Here is a 20152-nt window from a genome sequence, read left to right on the forward strand (position 1 = left end):
TCAGAAACCGTTGGACGTACTGATGTCTGCTAGCGCTCAAATTAAAGCTAGTTAAATTTACTACAAAATAGTTGACCATGTTTATCTTTGTAGGAGTAGTAGTTTTTATGTATTTGACAAAATAAACTCACAAAATGTTAATTTCTTGTTGTTCCTATAAAATGTTGTATTTTTGAAAAAATATATCTCTAGATCCATTAGACGCACATATGTCTGCCAACATTCAAAATAAAGGAAATTTAATTTATTATAAAGTAGTTTATGACACTTATCTTCGTTGGAGTAGTAGTTTTTATGATATTCACACATGAATATAAATTTGCCAAATGAAAATTTGTCCGAACAACTATAAATCAATTTATTTTAGCAAATTTCATGTAAACTATTACTCCTACGAAGATAAACATCATAAACTACTTTATAGCTTCTTAAACTAGCTTTAATCTGAGTGCTAATAGACATCTGTACGTCAAATGGTTTTTGAAATATAGATTTTTCAAATTAAATGCACTAACTACTGATCTTTTAGTACGTCCCATACAACATTTTTATTAAATGTTGCTTTTTAAAAAGCTATATCTCGAAAACTATTTAACGGAAATAACTCTATTAGGGCTCATATTTTAGCAAATTTACTCTTCTTTAAATGACGTTCTCTTAGGTTTTCTTGTGTTGTTCCTACTTTTTAAGATATAGAGCTCCGAATGAAAAATTAGTGTTTTTTATCGCTTTGAAACAGCCGCCATTTTTTATTCCCCCTATCTATATTTGGTATAGACTCCTCAATTTTGACTATTAATTTACTTAGATTTCATTAAAGTAATCAAAAATTGGGGTGAGATAATTGCCTTTTTTTTCCTATTGGGCTCTTGTACTATTATGAGTGGAACCTTTTGGAGTAAATATTAAGAAATTGCATTGCATTAACATTATAAACTCTTTTTCCTTTTCATAATAAAGCATTTTCCGTTGTTTTTCAGGTGAAGCCTGTCATCCATACGAACCATTCAAGTGCCCGGGAGACGGAGCTTGTATATCAATACAATACTTGTGCGATGGAGCTCCAGATTGCTTAGACGGCTACGATGAGGATTCTAGGTTGTGCACCGCAGGTATAGTTGATGGGTACCTTCTCACAAGATAGATATAGAGAATTACTTCTGAATACGCATACAAGATTCTTTGGGGCATATTCTTCCATTTTTGAAAAAAAAATGTCTACATGATTTATTGATTGCTACTTGGAATTGCAATATGTCTAGTGTAACTAAGTACCTAAGCTTTTAATTTTCAAAAAACAAATCAATATTTTGGAATGTTAGATATAAATATAATGGACTGCACACAGTTTAATATATAACTTTCAGTCTGTGCCACTGTCACTGCTCCTTTTTTGATTTTTATCATTTTTACTTCTCCTTTGTATTTATTAGAAACTCATTTTTGTTTATTATTAATTTTCTATTTTATTCTTTTCAATGGCAAATCCATATTACATGAACTCTTTGCTATCACCAGGTGTGTAATAATCTCTCCACAAGCCCATTGTTAATGATTTTAGTATATTAAGCTTAATTCTATGAGGAGGGGTTCTTTCATATTCCACAGTTGAGAGGAGGAGTCCAAGTCCAGGGATATTCTTTACTCAGTTAAATAATGGCTTCACTTAGAAGTATCGCAGGTACCTATTTGCCAAAGTAATTCGAATTACATCATTTTCAAAGTAAAACGATCTAGGACACCCTAGATTCGTTCATGCAGATCCTTTAAGTATTGCTTTACTTTTAGAATCTTTTTAAAAGAATATGGTGTCGAAAACGTATTTTTAAAAATTTATATCTAAAAATTTAATACTCTTGGTCTACAAAAAGATTTTTAAGTTAAGTTCTGAGCAACTGTTTTTTTAAAATTTGAATACTCAAAATTTGCTTCTATCTACTTTTTGAAAAAGAAAAACAAATTCTGATTGATGGTTATTAGCAGAGGCAGGTGCATCTCTAACACCTACTCTTTTCCCCCATCTCCTTGCCTCTGTTTTGTTTGTGTAGGTACATTGTGGAGGTTCGCTTATAAAAAATACTTAATCAGAATGATGCTCATTACTGAGTCCAACACTGTAAGAATGATTTTTTCACCATAACCTGTGGATATATCCTACCAATGCAAACAATACTGTTGATAAACACTTTAAGATTTCTTTAGAAAAGGGAGATGATCTGGGTACTGTCAAAAGAACATAAATTGTAATTAAGCTATTTATAGCATTTTAACTATTTATGCAAGCCACAAATGCAATTGGCAAACAATTGTTTAATTACTATTTGAATTCTTTTGACAAATGTTATCTTATTTAAGCTTGGCTTTGTTTCCGAGTATATCCAGTGGTAGTAATAATCCTGTTGTCTTAGTCAAACAAGCCTCACTAAATGATTGATAGCTCTTTTTGAAAGCCTTCGTTGTTTATAATTTCTAATTTGTGGAGTCTACTAAATGTTTAAGCTATCACAGGTAACAACACTTCGTTTGCCATTTTACATGTGCTAAAATCATAGTACCTATATTGTAGGAAGATGGTTCAGGTGGCGGTTAAAAATGAAATAGCAAAAAAACTTTTTATTAGTAACCTACGCTTCTACCTACTTTACAGGGTTTCATACTAATAAAATTTTTTCTCCTATTTTTGAACCATTTTGGACCACCACCCAAACCACTTTCCTACAATCATCACATACAGTCAATTAGCAATCCTATATAACTTATACTTTGGTGCCCTCAAGAATCCTGTTTGAGTAAAATTATTACTTCTTTGTAACGATATTCCTTACACAAATAAACTGATAAAGAAAGGAAATGTATGAATGTAATGATTTCCATTCTATAAAAAACTGCAGACATTTCAAATTTAATTTTTCTTCAAGTTTTAATGTTTGAGCAGTAATTTTGTTTGTATATATTGGTGCTTTATAATATGGAAATTTGTCTTTATTATTGCATACTTTACCTTAATAATATTGAGTTGACTTCAAAAAATTAATTTAAGAAATATTCTAGGCATGGATACTTTTATTTTTTCAGCTCAAGTGATGAATTTTCAGCTATCTGGTAAAAGGTTTAAAATGTGTTAAAGTTATTATCTAGGTGATCTATTATTGATCTCCTTTTTTTATTATTGTTATTATTATTATTATTATTATTATTATTATTATTATGGATTTTGATCTTCAAATCTGAACCACATGCTGTAGTATAGCCGTTGTTTCGAACAGGGTAACTACATTTCAATATTCTGTATTTCCTCTGGCTATAAGGTGAAGTATTGAGTTGTATTGTATAAATAAAATATGTCATTCTAATAATTTGCCTAAGTTTAGTTAAAAGCAGAAATAAATATCATCTGATGCAGCTAAACGACCTCCGGTGGAAGAAACATCTTCATTTCTTCAATCACTGATCGCAAGCCACGGACCTAACTATTTGGAGAAACTATTCGGAAGTAAAGCTCGTGATGCTCTAGCACCCCTTGGAGGAGTTGAAAAAGTTGCAATTACCCTTTCAGGTATGAGTATAAGTATTTCCTCCCATTTTTTAACTTTATTTACATTGTTATATGATTACTCTTATTTCCTCAAGAAAAAATAAAAATAAACAAGTCAGTGGTCTACAAGGAAAAAAATTAAAAATATAACATTTAAAATAAAATATATATATTTATTATTATTACTAGCCATTTTTTAGCTTTATATTTCACCCATCAGTCTCCCTTGAACAAGATTTTAATACTTTCGGAGATATGCCGTTCTCTATTTCTAATAATATTCTATTACCACTTTTATACCGACTTACTTTAAAATATCAACTCGTGTGTATAAATATATACAAAACATACTATGAAAAGATCCTGAACAATAGATTGTTACATAATAAATTACTAAATAATAATTTTCAATATTTTAATTGAAAAGCATTGAGAAGACTTTTTATATAAATTATAAATTACATTCTAATTTCAAAATAACTAGTTAGTTAACAAAGATCAAATTAACTGCAAATTAACAATAAATAAACCTCTTGACTGACAAACAAAAAAAAATTTAACTTTTCTATTATGTATTTACGAAAATGATTTTATTAAAAATAGGAAGGGGAAAAAAAATTCGCTTTTTATTTATCAGATATTTTACTAAAACATAATGTTAATAATTCTGAAAGATAATAATAATTATTAATGAACTAATAAAAATCTTCTATATGTTATAGAGTCACAAACCATTGAGGATTTTGGAGCAGCACTTCATCTTATGAGGTCAGATTTAGAGCACCTGCGTTCGGTATTCATGGCTGTCGAGAATGGAGATTTGGGAATGTTGAAGAGTCTCGGTATTAAAGATTCAGAGCTGGGAGATGTTAAATTCTTTCTGGAAAAACTAGTCAACACTGGTTTTCTTGATTAAGCAGTATTTTAAGATCAAAGACCCTCCAGAATCTCTGATCAATTTAACAAATCAACGATACATTTCTCTTAAATTTATTTATAAAAATTATTCTGAAAGTTGTAAATATTTCCTGCCATCTTTCTTCCAAAAAATCGTAAAAAAAAAATCTTCTTCTCATTCTTTATGTTATGTTACATAAGGTAGACATAGGATGTGTTAAATATCTAATATTTAAAAGGATATCTTAAATGAAACATATCAATGTAATCGATACATATCAAATGAAGTGATGTTATATTAAATATTTTTAAAGACTTTGATCCCTTGTGCTAGGTTTCCTCAGCTAATGCAGCTTTATGTAAAGTGCTTTTAGAATAGCTTGTAAGAGGTTACTTTTTGAACATTCTGTACCAGATTTAGAAAAGTGTATCTTACTTCTACATTTAATTCTCACAGCCACAAATATAAATAGATGTCATTTGCTTATTTTATCATTGATGACCACTAGAAAGGCAATAATTTGAGATTGTGTTTATATCATTGGAAAATTACTTCCTTTGAGGGACTTAACTTGTAATGCTTTAACCAATATAAGTATGGAATGATATAAAAATAGTATGTAGATTTTATTGGCATTGATTGGCATTATCTTAATATTAAAAAAAAAAAATTGGTAAAACTAACATATCAACTCCGTCCTACAAAAGAAAAACAATTATTTTCAAAATGTCTTTAAAATGTGACTATTACATCTATGAACCTTATTACCTCAAAGGAGTCTCATTTTAACATCAAAAAAAGTCAAAAATTAGATTAGCATAATGAAACAATATTTATATTCCTGATATTAATGGATGATTACGTAAATTTTAAAAGATACTTTTTGGAAAAACTGTTTTAGAAAATGTAAATAGGTAAGTAAATAACATGTATGTATACCTATTGAACATTTATCAGGCTGTGGTCCTAATAAATAGTGAGATAGAAATAATATTTATATACCTTCTGCATGGTTATAAATATATTATGTCTAACAATATTTGTATTGTATCTTCATCAGTTAAATTATTGTACCCATTAAGTTGAAAATTTAAAATTAAACAATTGTCAATTTGTAATATAATTAATGTTCAGCTATTATGTATATTTAGAACTCTAACACCAGTAAAATAAGAAAAAAAATGTTTAGTACTTAATCTGATTGTTGTGTGATAAAAATTATAAATAGAAATTAATAATATCTCTTAATTGTGCTTTCTTTGTGCTTCATAAAATAGCTTTTAGCATGGTAACTGTTTTAGAATTAATTATTTAAGATAGAAGTACTTAGCTCAAGGGATCCTTAAGGATAATACTATTTCTATTTGACTGTAATTGATAATTTAAAACAAAACATATCATTTTATCACATATCAACCATCTGAGAAGAAACACAGTAAGCAGAAAAGAAAAATCTAGATAACGGCCTGACACTGAATGATATCTTAGACAGTGCTTACTATGTTTTTTCAAGAAAATATATATATAATATAATGTTGATTTATTATATATACATACATATATATAAATATTGTTTTCTTCAAGTGTATTTTAAATATAACAACTAAAATCTCTGTATTTTGGCACTATATTAATTTATTTTCCATTCCAAACCTTAATAAACTAACCAGAAATGGAAATATAAGATTAGATAATTTTTAATATGTAAAATATTGGTTTCTTCAAATTAAGTTAATAGTAAATTTTTTTGGAACAATAATATTAGCCCCATCAGTACTGCATCTTTAGAAGCAACATTAGTTCTTGTTAAAATTAATATGTTCTAATAATATTTAAAAAAAAATAGAGACATTCTACTCCTCCCAATATAAAATTATTAAAAAAATATATCAATAGAATGCATTTATCATTTGTTAAGTTGTATAATTAGTATTAGTGATATGAATTATATTATGTTTTGTTATTAGTAATAATAAAGAAGCAATTTCACATACCTAAATTTTTCATCAATTGAAGGATTATGTAAATGCAGCTAATAAATAATTAATTTAAATTTTAATTATAGTCTCCAAAATAGAACTATGAATTGGAAAATGTATGACAGGAAACTAGAATAATATGAAAATCAAATATAATCCTGCTGAAAATTTTTTTTATACCACACTTTGGCAACCATGGAAGCTAATAAGATTATTTCTTTAATATTTCATATTTGCTTTCATGTGGGCCAGGCTCACCATAGTTTTTTTTTTTTTTAATTTTCTAGATTTAATATATTTTAACTAAAGGACCAAGTAAACTTAAATCTTTTTTATACAATTTATTAAGATAATTCTTTGAAAAAATCTAACATAAAGAAGCTATACATTATCTTTTTAAATATTGTTCTGGATATATATGCAAAGGCACCTAAGTGATTACATAATCTTAATTGGCTCCCTAATGCTTAGTTGTTTGTCTATACCCATTTTCGCTTCTATGTGATCAAATAAACTATAATAATAATCTTAGAATTGAGAAAATCGTTATCTCATCAAGTGATTGTTGAAATGTGATAGTGTTAAGTTGTTAATAATATATGTTATAATTGCCTAACATTCAGTCAAATTATACATTCATGTGTGCAAAAAGTTAGGTAACATTGATTTTTTAATATGTTTTTAGGAGCTAAATCAATAGAAATAAACCAACATTGCAGATTCGAAATACCTGTGCTACCAGAGTTATTTCGTACTTCTCTCAGTTTTTACTAAATAGCTCCATTACTATACACCTAATAGAACTACTTGTTTATTGAAAAGTTGACATGAGGAATGAATTCGCAAATTGTATTAGCTTTCATTTAAGCCCATAAAATAAAATATAGGATCAATAGTTTCCTTAAAAATGGCAGATTACTAAAAAACATTGAACAATTGATTTAGAAAAAAAAAATAGTTCAAATTGCATTCGCACCAAAATTCTTGATCATCTCTACTACAAGATGTTTGTTTCTTTTATAGTTAATGCCAAAATTAAATTTGCTCAAACATTGCCTAAAAGGGATGGCTGCTCAAAGATATATTATATTTTATAGAATTAAGTGAAAGCTAATTAAATTGACTAAAACTTCATTCCTCATATCAGTACTTGTATAGAATGAATATTTTTGATAACATATTAGAATGTAGGAGACCATTATGAAGTTTTTTTACTTTTAGATAAAAATGATCAATTTGTGAAGAGCTCTATCTACAAAAGTAATGATTTTACCAAGATCATTTTGACCTAAAATTGTCTCTACTTTTTAACAAACTACTTCTGTCATTCCGTTTGTTTTGGAATTAATTAGTAACAACTCAGAGAAGTGCAAAATTACTCAGGTTGCACTAGTATTTCAAAGGTATGAAGTTGTTTTCTACTTTTGATAGGCCCTCAAAATATATTAAAAAATCAACATTACTTAACTTTTTACATGCATGACCCCTTTTTCATACATAATTGACTGGATATTAAAAGGAGCATGTTTAACAGGAAGTTGCTATTATATAAATAAATGGTTAACGATGAAACATAACATACAATTGGATCATTTATTTTAGAAATATGATAAGTTCAAAATTACTGCTATATGGGTCATTCTCCAACTATGGTGTTACTTCAGTTATAGAGCTTTCAAAGAAAGATCAATCAACCATCTGAATGTGAATGATTTTATTACTCCCTTTGAGGCCAACATTTCCTTCTAATTTAAAACTTCTAACCATTAGTTGTTATCTAGTTATAAAATATATAATGCTCATTTCATCAGTCCCTATCCCAGCCACAGAAGCTGAGGCTAAAACTTTATGAGTCTAACAATGGCATCAGTTTCTATTGTAGTAAACAAAAGAAAAATGGCTGCAATCTTTTCAGCACTATATCAAGTCTTGGTGTAAAACATAATTTGAATTTTAGATCAAATACAGATAGACATAACACATTTTACCTCTGTCACACAGTTTTCAGTCACTCTTTAGCCCAAAATGCCCTCTAGTATATCCTCACAAAGGAAATTTTCAGGCTAAAAGGTGAACAGAACATACTAGAAGAAAGCAGAAAATACTTGTTCTCTTCTTTAACGTCTTCACTTAGTTCCAGGTTGTGAAAGATAATGAAAAATGTGAATTTTTATTAATGGTCACTACCAAGTATTCAATAATATCAATACCGATAAAACTTAAATTTTGTATATTACATAGTTTCGTAGTATTTCAGGGACTCTACGTACATGCTTATCTTTGTTTTGTTAAGCTTCTCTTGAATGTAAAGAAGAAAAATGGTTGATTTGTCTCTCCTTAGCCCCTATAGAAATTATAAGGGAACTAAAATTGACCTGGATGGCAATGAAAAGACGAATATTTTTTTTTCCTTCCAATATTCACTATTGGAACCCTTTAATATTTACGAGTGGGATTCTCAATTGGTAGTTCAGGACACTGATGTTTGTGAAATCAAAAAACAAGGCATTACTAATCTTCTTTCATGCCCTAAATTCCATGAAAAAAAATCTTCATCCCAAAATGAAGTGAAATAGCAGTTCATGTAGTGAGTCTTTACCTTTATTTTTTTTTAAAATGAAATTTAGGACATTAAAGAAAATTGCATGAGGTCATGAGAGTTTTTCCCAATTAAGTTAGTTCGCCTACATCAAATAAAATAGAAGTAAAAGCTTCTATTAGTTCTTTTAGGTCGTGATTAAAGATATGATGTTGGTTTATGTAAGATGTTCAAAATATTTGTGTAAGGCATTCGATATTATGCTTTATGTTGTGTTTTATTATCATAATAGATGTGATAATAGTGAAATAGTGAGAATACAAGTACTTTAATCTTTATAAATATTAATCAGAACAAGTTTTTTTGTTAATTTCACACTATTCTTTATGTTTAAAATCATTTAAGACTAAATAGTCACTACAAAATTTATATTTTCGACTATAATTATACAGTAATTTAGGTGCTCTATTCTGTTTTATCTCTCCTTCAGTTCAATCACTATCTTATTTCTCAGTAGCCATTGGTACTTTAACATGAAAGGTTACATACTTCAGGATACCCAGTATCACTCTTTTGTGTATCACCATTGGTCCTGGGTAGCTGAAGCAAGTGTCTAATGAAAATTAAATATTTGTTTATAATATTTCATTTATCTAGCTTTATGAGTAAAAAATTAATACAAATGCAAAAAAAAAAATCAACCTAAAGTCCCTAATATAAATATAGAAAAACAATTAATGGGAAATATTTTCTTATAAAATGTTATGTTATGCAACTAATGGTATTAATTAAGTTTTAAATTGTATGAAAAGGTTTTTTGTGTATTTATGAGTGATTCAAAATAGTGATTCTCAGAAATAGCTTATAACAGTAATTATTGTACATCTAGAAATCACAATATTTATCAGCAACAAGGGTTTTTCTCTTTTGCATTATCCTCTAGTGCCTAGCAGCACAGGGGAGCGTCTAACCAGGACAACTACTGCTCTTAATTTCTTACGATGTTTGGTAAGAAACTAAGTTCTAACCTTGGTTGACAATTCTTCCTCTCCTTTTATACCAACATTCAATACATTTCAGACACAACATCCTTGGTTGGCCTCAAGGTTATCTATGGTCGTGTAGTCTATAGTCTTCAATGGATCTTTGTGTTCCTGTATCCTGATCACATGGCCTTAACCTCTTCAGCTGTTAGGAGCTCCTTCATCAAGAGAACTCCTATTTCTTCCCTGATCCTCTCATTTCTGATTCTTCACCGTACTGTAGGTAGAGGAAAGATCATGGAGGCTTCTATACAGAACTCTTTATTTTTGCCTAATGTTTCTTGAAACAAAATCATTTGTAGGAAATACTTAGGGTGTTAACCTTAGAGCAGTGGAAATCTAAAACCCCTTGAATAAAATACCCTGCCAAAATTCAGTTTTAAGTAATATTTAGGTGGTTATTCAAAGCTTTCATTATTAGAAACTGCCAATCACTAGCTCAAGAATTACGGAAACCAACTACAGGGTTGTCAGTGGAAGTCAGAGAGACAATAATTTTTCTTATTTTATTTAAAATTGAAACAATACCTATTCATCATAATAGCTAAATGAATAAAAATAAACAATGATAGAATCTAAAATACAAAATATCATGAACCTGGTAAAACCAAATAAGTGAATACAACATAAGTAAAGAAATAGCAAGACATTGTTTTTTGTTTCAGGTCTTTGCCTCCCCTAACCGCTTCCTCTTATCATTAAGGTCTTGATTGGCTGCTAGTCTAAGTATTGTTGCTGTGCCTTACAATTCAAGGAAAGCCTCAATCACGGCCTGAAGGGACCATCCAACAATGTCAACGCCATCTGCATTTGCCATCAATCAGATTAATCTAATAAATATGTTTCCTTGCCTGCATAAGCCAGCGTCTCTAATACCCTTCTCAAGTGCCAGATCAAATAATATATAGGCCAGTGCTTCCCCTTGTTAGAATCCTTTTCTTGCATGTAATTCCTCAGGTCTATCACCATTTATTATAACCGTACCTGTAACATTCTTCATAGAGAGCTTTATCAGGTGGAAAAGTTTTTCAGGTATATTAAATTTTCTGAGGATTCTGTATGCCTCTCAAAATATGCTGTCATAGGCTAAAATAGTGACAATGTTTGGTTTTCAATTCACACCATCTTTCAAGAACGGTCCACAGACAGTAGACCTGGTCCAGCCGAATAATTAGCAGGTTTAAAGATGATTAGATTCATTTGAGATAAGTGAATGTTTTGAACCAAGAATAGTAATAATTTGGTGTTCTACTTAAGCAAACATAAAAACACTTCTAACAGTAACAAAAAAAAAGAATGTAAAATGCAAGACAGAATCTGGTGAAAAATAAGACTAAATAATTTCAGAACCACTAATGAAAACAATACATTTATTTGATCAACATAATGCAATTTAAACATATAAATGTGAGTGTTTACATAAATAAAATAACAATTTCAAACATATATCAATAATTTATATAGGCAATAGGCAACAAGTTTAAAGCCGTTATCCAACTGAAATAAACAATACATTATCAATAATTTATATACAAAACAATAATATCTTACGCTAAAGGGATATTCACAATGTTTAAATTTGTTATCACTCTTTTTTTCTAATCTTATAGGTCATTACTGTTATTATTAATCCACTGTATAAATATGAAATGAAAGATTTTGTAAGAAGTATAAAAAATAAATTAACAAAAATATATTTACAAAAATGTCGATTAACATACCACTTTTTAAGATAGAAAAAGAATCAAGAGATGGATGATAGATTAAGTTTATAGATATATAAAGTTTTCTCTTCAAAGCAAACTTAAAACAAGAAAATAGACATGCATAATTTTTAGCATCATTTAAATTATCTTTCAAGCAACATAGCACAATTACTTATTTGATTAAAACAGTACTAAGACATAACTGTTAACTGTTATTAATGAAAAAAAAATCAAATACACCAAAAATTATTTCAAATCAAACTGATCTGATCTAATTTATATTTAATACAGAAAAAATTAAATTCCTATAATGTCAATAACCTTTCTAAATATAAGTATTGATTATAATAATGAATATTTTATAATAAATATACTTCAAAAAATTGATGATGAAAAGATATAGCTATTACCCTATTTCTCATTAAAAAAAAATTATGTCCTGCTTTTATATGTACATATCTATTAAAAACTAAATAAATAAAAGTATAAAGTAGCTTGATATATGATTACAATGTAGCATCTACAATAAATTCAAAGCAATTCAAATGAGGTTTTATGTAATATTAAAATTAATTAAATGCATTTTTCCCTCAGAACTCATCAAATACAACCACTTAATTTTATAATATGAAAATTAACTTTCAAGGTATCACAAATGTAGATTATGGGAAAATATGCATAATTGTATTTAAATATTATAAATAAATCAATAATTTTTTTTGATTTATTAAAACAATAATTATGAATATATCATCACATATCAAGTTTAGAATGAATCTGTACAACCTCTTCACTACTGATAAAAAAACTGTAACACAATAAATTATTAACTAAGAACATACAGAAGCAGGCCAATGCAATCAACAGAAATGATAAGTCAAAACAAAAAAATCAACGAGTACAACTTAAAATTATGTATTTAAAAGTCTTGTTCAAACAAATGCTTTCTTAACTTCAATTCTAAACATACTGCCTATTGTTTTTATATGTGTGGGGTGTGAGTATAGTTAACAAGGTAATCACTATACATACGCATTAACACATGTATATATAAAACGTGGTACAATGAGAGTACATGAAGTGTTTAGACAACCCACAATCTAAATAAATCTTATATATTTAGGTAACAAGCCCGATTAATAAATTAATATCTACTTTTACATTAAGAAAACTAGTACAAATTTAAGAAAACATTTTCTATTTAGACAACCCCCATTATAAAACATGATAGTATAAGAACTTATGTGTCATTTTTACACATAAAATACCAAATTAACAGCTGGATAATATTTTCCAACTTCAATTTTACATTATGAAATGTTTGCTCAAGGAAAATGAATTTCTTAATGTATTTTAAAAGGAATGTGTGTGTTTCTACCAGAAGTTTGTCTATCTATTATGTCTTAAATTTATTTTAACTTACAATTTTAACAATACAAATAAAAAAAATGCACTAATACTCCAAATAAAGAATGCAGAAATCAATATTTAAAAAAAAAATAACAGCCTTACGACATGCTAACAAATAACATACATTTTAAGGGAATCAGTCAACAGCAAACAAAAAAAAATACAAAGGTATACAGGTTAAACCTGAGATTAAATGAGAAACATGACTGATTAAATAATAATTTTAATACTCTTTAGTATCTAAATTTATTAAAGGAAGAACAATATATAATTTCTGTACATACATAAACTAAGACAAAGCCTGATTTAGTTACATTATTCACTTAAAAATAAGTGAGAAAAAACATACCCGACCAACTTTAATATGAAATAAGGCATTATTTCTAAATATTGCATGCAATTTGCTAGGTGGGCAAATGGAGACAATTTGAAAAGTTTTGGAGGCAGATTTGATTGATATTTGGGTGTGATTCAACGCAGGTCAGGGTTATCATTCACTTGTTTTTTTATACGTAGAAGAATGGTTGTATACCACTGATCCAGTCGTGAAATAGAATCATAATCTTTGACTGCTTCCGTAAAGCCATCAGCATTTTGTTCCTCTATGTGATCAATTAGAACCTAGAATCAAATAGCTTAATTAGATATATACTTATATTATAGCAACACCAGGAGGAAAGTACAATTGTATTACACAACAATGATATAACTTCCACAACCTTAAGGCAATTAAGATTATATTTTTATGTATATTTAGAATTCAATTAATTTATGAGCTTTCTTTAGTTTATTACCAGATACTGTTTCTGAAGCAGTGTAAAAACTACCAATCACCAACAGGTATTTTCAAATGACTGTGATTCTAACATGAGCATGCAGGGCAAGTCAAACTGTTCAGTTCGATTCGGTTTGGATCAGCCTGCACTCATCATGCAAAACGGGCATTCAAGTGTACTAATTTGGTACAATAACTCAAGTGAATATGTACCCTAAAATTATTCTTAACTATTTTATTTTATTGCCGTATTACTAAGTAAGTATTACATGCTTGCTCGACATTTGTAACCATATAAATTTTAACTTCATTCATGTATGTATATATGTATGTATGTATGTATGTATGTATGTATGTATGTATGTATGTATGTATGTATGTATGTGTGTGTGTATATGTGTATATAAGTATATATATTTTTTAAATATTTATATTGTATTTTGTGTAATTTCTGTTTCTGCATAAATAAAAGGCTATTTCATTTAAAAGTATCATTTCAAAACTGTAGAACAATTCAAGACATGGAGCAGTGAAGAAAAAAAAACTATTTAAAAGAAAAATAATTTTTTTATTTGTGAAATAGGTTGAGAGGTACGAAATCCAGCCAATTGAAATATAGTATGTTAGTCGATACTGTACCAAAAGTTTGAAATAACTCATATATCTATGTATCAATTTAAAAAAAACTAAAAAAAAAAAAAAAAACTGTGTGGATTAGGAATCTAATAACCTTTTTTCAGTTCATGCTGTGTTTAAACTTAAAAGTAGAATGAACTTTTTAATTAGCTATTAATTATTATCTCAGATTTATCATCATCAACCTTGTATCTTAAAATTATATACTTCCTTTAGGAAATATAATTCTATAAAACTAGTGAGAGACGATTCAATGAAAATTAATTATTTCAATCCAAATTCATTAATACCTTTTAACAGGTGACAACATTTTTAAACAAAAACAAAGGTATTATTTTATAAATTAGAAAAATAAACATTTTCAAACTGAGAATGATCCAAGAGTTGAGCATTACTTCAAATACAGTATTTCAAGACAGAAGATAAAATAAATATATTGTATAGGGGGGGGGGGGAGGGATGGTAATACAAAGTACAAAAATTTCTGTATCCAGTTTTCAACAGATGTCTTTATTTATTTATTATTTTGCCACACAACAAAACACATTTTAGATTATTGATCTGCGGGTCTATGCTATAGTTAGCTGTTACCTTGAAAGATTTTGTTGCTTTTTAGTTTTGTAAGGATTCAATTTTTTTTTTTTTTTTTTACAATTGTATCTTCACTATAACATTTATGTGCTCTTTATGATTTGCATCTTGAGCATTAATTTTTGTCCAACTCAGGAATTAAGCTATCTACATTATTCTTAAAATTAACTCAATTATAGAATAAATTAAAATGCTTTTTACCTAAGTCGAAATCATATAAGTAACTTAATCACTGAAATTTTGTTAGTTGAAAAAAAAAAAATCACTATTTTAACCTATAGAGATTAAATACAAAGGACAAAGGTAATAAATACAAATAGCTTAAACAATAAAAGCTTTGTAGAGAAAAAGCCCTTAAAAATGCAAGAGAACGGAACACTTTATCTAAAAAGTAGAATAGTAATCAAATAATTAAGATGAGTCAGTCTTTTCTAGGACAATTTGGCTATATTTTTTTTTTTTTTTTTTGTAATTAAACTATAAGACAAAAGTGAAATCTTTGAATTACTAGAATCCTATTTACTGTTTCATTTGAAACATAATATTAATTAAATAAATCTCATGACATTAGTAAAGGTTATTTTTTGGTCTAGTTTTTATATAATATTGTTTGAAAATTAATGATTTTGATACCAATTTAATGAATCAAGTATATGCTTTCTATTGAGTATAGAAATTGTAATTTGTAAAGGAGACATCAGTCATAAGTAGTAAATGAAAATATATAATTTTAAAAAAATTCTAGAAGATTTCTGATTGACCGTGTGTATTAATAAATGGAATAAGGTCCGGGTACGGTCAAATTAAACTCAAGTAGTAATATTTTGTACTATTTTTATTTGAGCCAACGTGGGGCAAAACGCTGTGGCGAAATATTATATATATATATATATATATATATATATAATGATAGATAAAAATATTCAAATGTAATGAATTTAAAGAAGCTAAAACTAATAGAAGATCCTAAATTATTGCTCAATTTCATCTAAAAATATTGTTGCAGCCTGAGATTGAAATTAAGGTCTTTTAAATTAAAGTGTGATAGATAACAATAGGTGAACATATATAAAGAGGGCTACAAAAATACAAGAACATCAGTTTAAAAAAAAAAACTAGGAAATTCCAAAATACAACTGTATAAATATTCTACTATTCCTGATCACTGTGTTTTTTCCTACAACTATAGTTTGAACGTATTGTAATATGCTCTTTTAGAGTAAATAATATATTTTTGATGTATAAAGGGTTTTGATATGTTTTATTTTATGTATAATTTTAATATTGTTATTTGTTGTTTTAAATTATAAACCAAGCTAACCAGTTTTCTTTGTCTAAAAGAAATACGTTGTATTCCAAACAAAGCCAAGATGGCGGTACGTATTCTTCAGTCAAGTCCATGTGAGCAGATTCAAATATCATAAAAACTATTTTAACTCTTTCCATCATAATTGAAAATATAAATAGAAATCAAGAAATAGTGCAAATGAATAATATTCAGAAAGTAAATCATTTGGAAAAATCCCAAACTGTTGTGCGACAATCGATGTTTACATGTAACCTCAAGGCAGGTTTCGTTTTAAGAGGGACAGTTGGTCTATGGCGCCAAGGGGGAGATGGTCTCAGCAGTATGAAGAGGTCGTCGTCAGTTTTCTGTCAAGAAGGAAGCCATATTTGATGCTTATAACAATAAGATTAAGAACAAAGAAAACATCAAGGATCTCAAAAGGAAGACCGTGAGCTTGGTTAGTTTTGTTATAACTAAATTAGAATATATTTGTAAAATAGATTTAAATTTAATTAATTGAAATTATTGTAAATGCCTGTTCTGATTGTCTAGTAACAACACGCCCTGAGATTAAGAGTCTTTCTTTTATATTATTAAATTTGAATAAATTATATTATCCATTTAAGAGTAAAGTTCTTAATTTGAACCCAAAGTATCTTCTATATTTGAAGAAAGTTATAAAACGAGTAAAGATTCTTATTACTTTATTTTTTAATATTTTTTAAAATTATTACAGTATATTTTCTTAATATGACAAAATAAACTTAAAAAATTAATAGAAACGATAATAAATCCACAAGAATCTTAAGGTTATAACTTTTAAATTTTAAGTTTAAACTTTCAAAGAAACGTATTTGTATCTGTTATTGTACAACTTAAATAACAGATAACTTCACACAGGAGATAACAGAATGATAACTAGCATCCTATTTGTACTTCAAACAAATAAACAAATCATTATATATACATTCTAATCATAAAATATTTTTAACAATTCTATGAGAGTATAAGGAACTCAGAATCAGATTGGTTCACATAAACTTGATCTGGGCTCATTATTGAAATGACAAGGAAATTATCCACTTAAAAAAGAAATTTAAAAGGATCTCAAATGATTAATGACAATGCCAACACCTTAACTGAGTGAATAAAATTTGTTTTTAAGCATGAATGTATAGCTTAAATCAGAGGTATGAAGTATGAATTTATAGCTCAAATCAGAGATATGAAGTATGAATGTTTAGCTTAAATCAGAGGTATGAAGTATGAATGTATAGCTCAAATCAGAGGGCTTATTAGTTTGTTACAATGTAGTAACAAACTCTAAATTACAACCTCCTATAGTTTATTTTGGAAATAAAGTAAAATTTAAAATGAAAATAAACTATATAAAATAATAACAAGATGTTTTTATTTAACACCCAATTAAGAAATATAGTAACTGGTATTCATAATGAAACAACACTTATACACAAATTACTGGTATGAGTATAATGAGCTAGAGAAGTCTTGGCTCTTAAACTAGAACATTTGAAGAATACCATCTTAAATTAATCCAAAAATATATTATAAAAACGTTTACAAAATATAAATACCTTCAAAAGTTTATATTCTCTGGAATCTTGGAAAGTTGGGTAAAGATCTATGTATCGCTCCATAGCTTGCTGGGCATTAAGTACATCAACACACAAATGACATAAAGCAGCTCTGAAGAAATATTCTTTAGCACTGTACTTGAGTAGTGAACTGTCTAAGGAAGAAGAGGCGACCTAAAAAAAAATACATGAAATGTAATAAATAAACAAGGTCAAAGTCCATATACAATAACACTCATTCGTTGCAGAAATGAATATTTTGTCAAAATTAAACATTACACTAAATGTAACAATCAGCAGGTATTTAATTTATTTACTATATTATATTACTTAAAGAAACCCAAAAGAAGATAAAAATACTTGTTAGCGATTAAATATGTTGTGATATGCTACTTTAAGATTTTTATAGCCTTAAACTGTAATTAATTACAATCTAATGAAAAAATTTGATAATTTTATATTTATATAAGAAAAAACTGGCAAATAGTTTCCTTACAAAATGTATCCATATCCTCTTAATTTCATGGCCTCCAAATTATCATTTTTCTGGAGATTCCTATTGGGAGATAATTACTTAATCTTTCAAGGTTAATGGTAACATAATCATATGAAAACAAAATCTATGAAACGAGCCTTTATTGAAACAGATGTATCCAAAAAGAAATTTTCGGAAAGGATAAGCAAAAGTAGTAGACAGAATTAGATAAAATAGATACTAGACCCATTTTACACTCATCTCCAACATTCCGCCAAACTGTTTTCAAAATATGGATGTGCTGAGGAAAATATGTTTATGTAAGTAAATGTAAAAGTTGCAGACAGAATCTGATAAAATCAAAAAGAAACACCAAGGAACCTAACGGCACAATATCTGAAGATTTCATAAAAATCAGATTAACAGTTCGATTGATTAGGCCCAAACACAAATTTAATTACAGATAGACAAATGGATACTTTATCTTGTAGAGGACAATGTCAACAACTATGGATAAGTATGCATGACCCACATTCCTAACAATGATATAAGGGTCTGGTAAAAATAATAGAGACCAATGAAGTGAGTACAACTTGATAAGTTATGAAAGAACCATTTAGTGTGCAGCGCTACTTTATGGATGGAAAGCATGACCCCTACAAGAACTTATATCTCAGCATAATATGTCAAGAAATGCATGAAACTTAAAATAATAAAAATCTATTTCAACAATTTCAGACATGTGATTGTTGTCTAAAAATAACCTCTCATCTCAGCTTTGTGACAGTTTTGATATTTATTGTTAGAATAGTGATTTAATCCAATATTTTTTAAGATTAATCTGTTTTTACAAACAGTTTCTAGTGATAGTTTTATATTTCTATTGTGTTTTAATACAAAACTTTTCAAAAATCACGATATAAACAATAAATTGCTTATACTACTTAGAGATAATAAATAAATTAAAAAACAAATATATATTATTTAAACCTTTTTTTTTTATTGATGGGAAGTACTATTCAGTTTACAAATCAGTAAACATAGTTGAAGTAATGTAATATAAACAAAAATTCAAGATGGAGGCTGCTAAACAAGATGCTGCCTGGTTATGTAGAGAAGGAATGATTTCACCTCTTTATAAGTAACCTGCCAGCTTAATCTCTGCCTACAAGGTTCTCCATTAATGTTCCAAGCTTAGCAGTTAACTACTACACTCTTTTATGCGGATATTGTTAACTACCGACATAATAGAAATCATAGGAAATACATTATGTCTTTCTAAGTAATGATAAGAAACAAATTTTTATCTGTTTATTATATTTGACACCCTTATGTTCTCCAAGTGGAACAGAAAGGGCCATAATGTATTTTATAACTGATTGTAGAGTCCACTCTCATAGCTATAATTATCTCAAAATTTGTCACTTTAATTAAGTAAACTTCAAACAATACATTTTATCTGTGTGTCAGACCAAGTTACAACTATTTGTCTACTTTTTATATTAAATCATATGTTCAATAAAACAAAATTAAAAAAATAAATTAATTAGGAAAATTAAAATATAAGGTAAATATAAATATATATGGCCTGGGGCGTTGACTTTTTTCATTGAGTCCCACAAAATGAAGAACTTTGACCCCCAACCATGGTTAGGCAGTATAGGACTCCAATGGGGAGTCTT

At 27.9% G+C, this 20152-nt stretch overlaps 2 protein-coding genes across 2 annotated transcripts in view; one reads left to right on the forward strand and one right to left on the reverse strand.

Moving 5' to 3' along the window:
• Positions 1–980: 980 nt before the first annotated feature.
• Positions 981–6050, forward strand: LOC106689561 (IDLSRF-like peptide; the record flags this gene model as incomplete). The annotated part of the gene is given in 3 exon segments (XM_014434607.3): positions 981–1112; positions 3404–3556; positions 4258–6050. Coding segments are annotated over 3 exon segments (479 nt in total), but the record flags the coding sequence as incomplete, so codon positions are not given.
• A 7406-nt stretch (positions 6051–13456) lies between these two features.
• Positions 13457–20152, reverse strand: part of alphaSnap (Alpha-soluble NSF attachment protein) — an 8873-nt gene continuing 2177 nt past the window's right edge. Inside the window, exons 4-5 of the mRNA XM_014434606.2 lie at positions 17996–18169; positions 13457–13731 (exon numbers count right to left, since the gene is read on the reverse strand). Coding sequence (XP_014290092.1) covers positions 13582–13731; positions 17996–18169 — 324 coding nt within the window. The 3' untranslated portion in view covers positions 13457–13581. The remainder of the gene's footprint in view (positions 13732–17995; positions 18170–20152) is intronic.

This window comes from Halyomorpha halys, unplaced genomic scaffold (genome assembly GCF_000696795.3).
Source record: "Halyomorpha halys isolate HHAL.00 unplaced genomic scaffold, Hhal_1.1 Scaffold1394.1, whole genome shotgun sequence".
In the NCBI taxonomy this organism is placed as follows: Eukaryota; Metazoa; Arthropoda; class Insecta; order Hemiptera; family Pentatomidae; genus Halyomorpha; species Halyomorpha halys.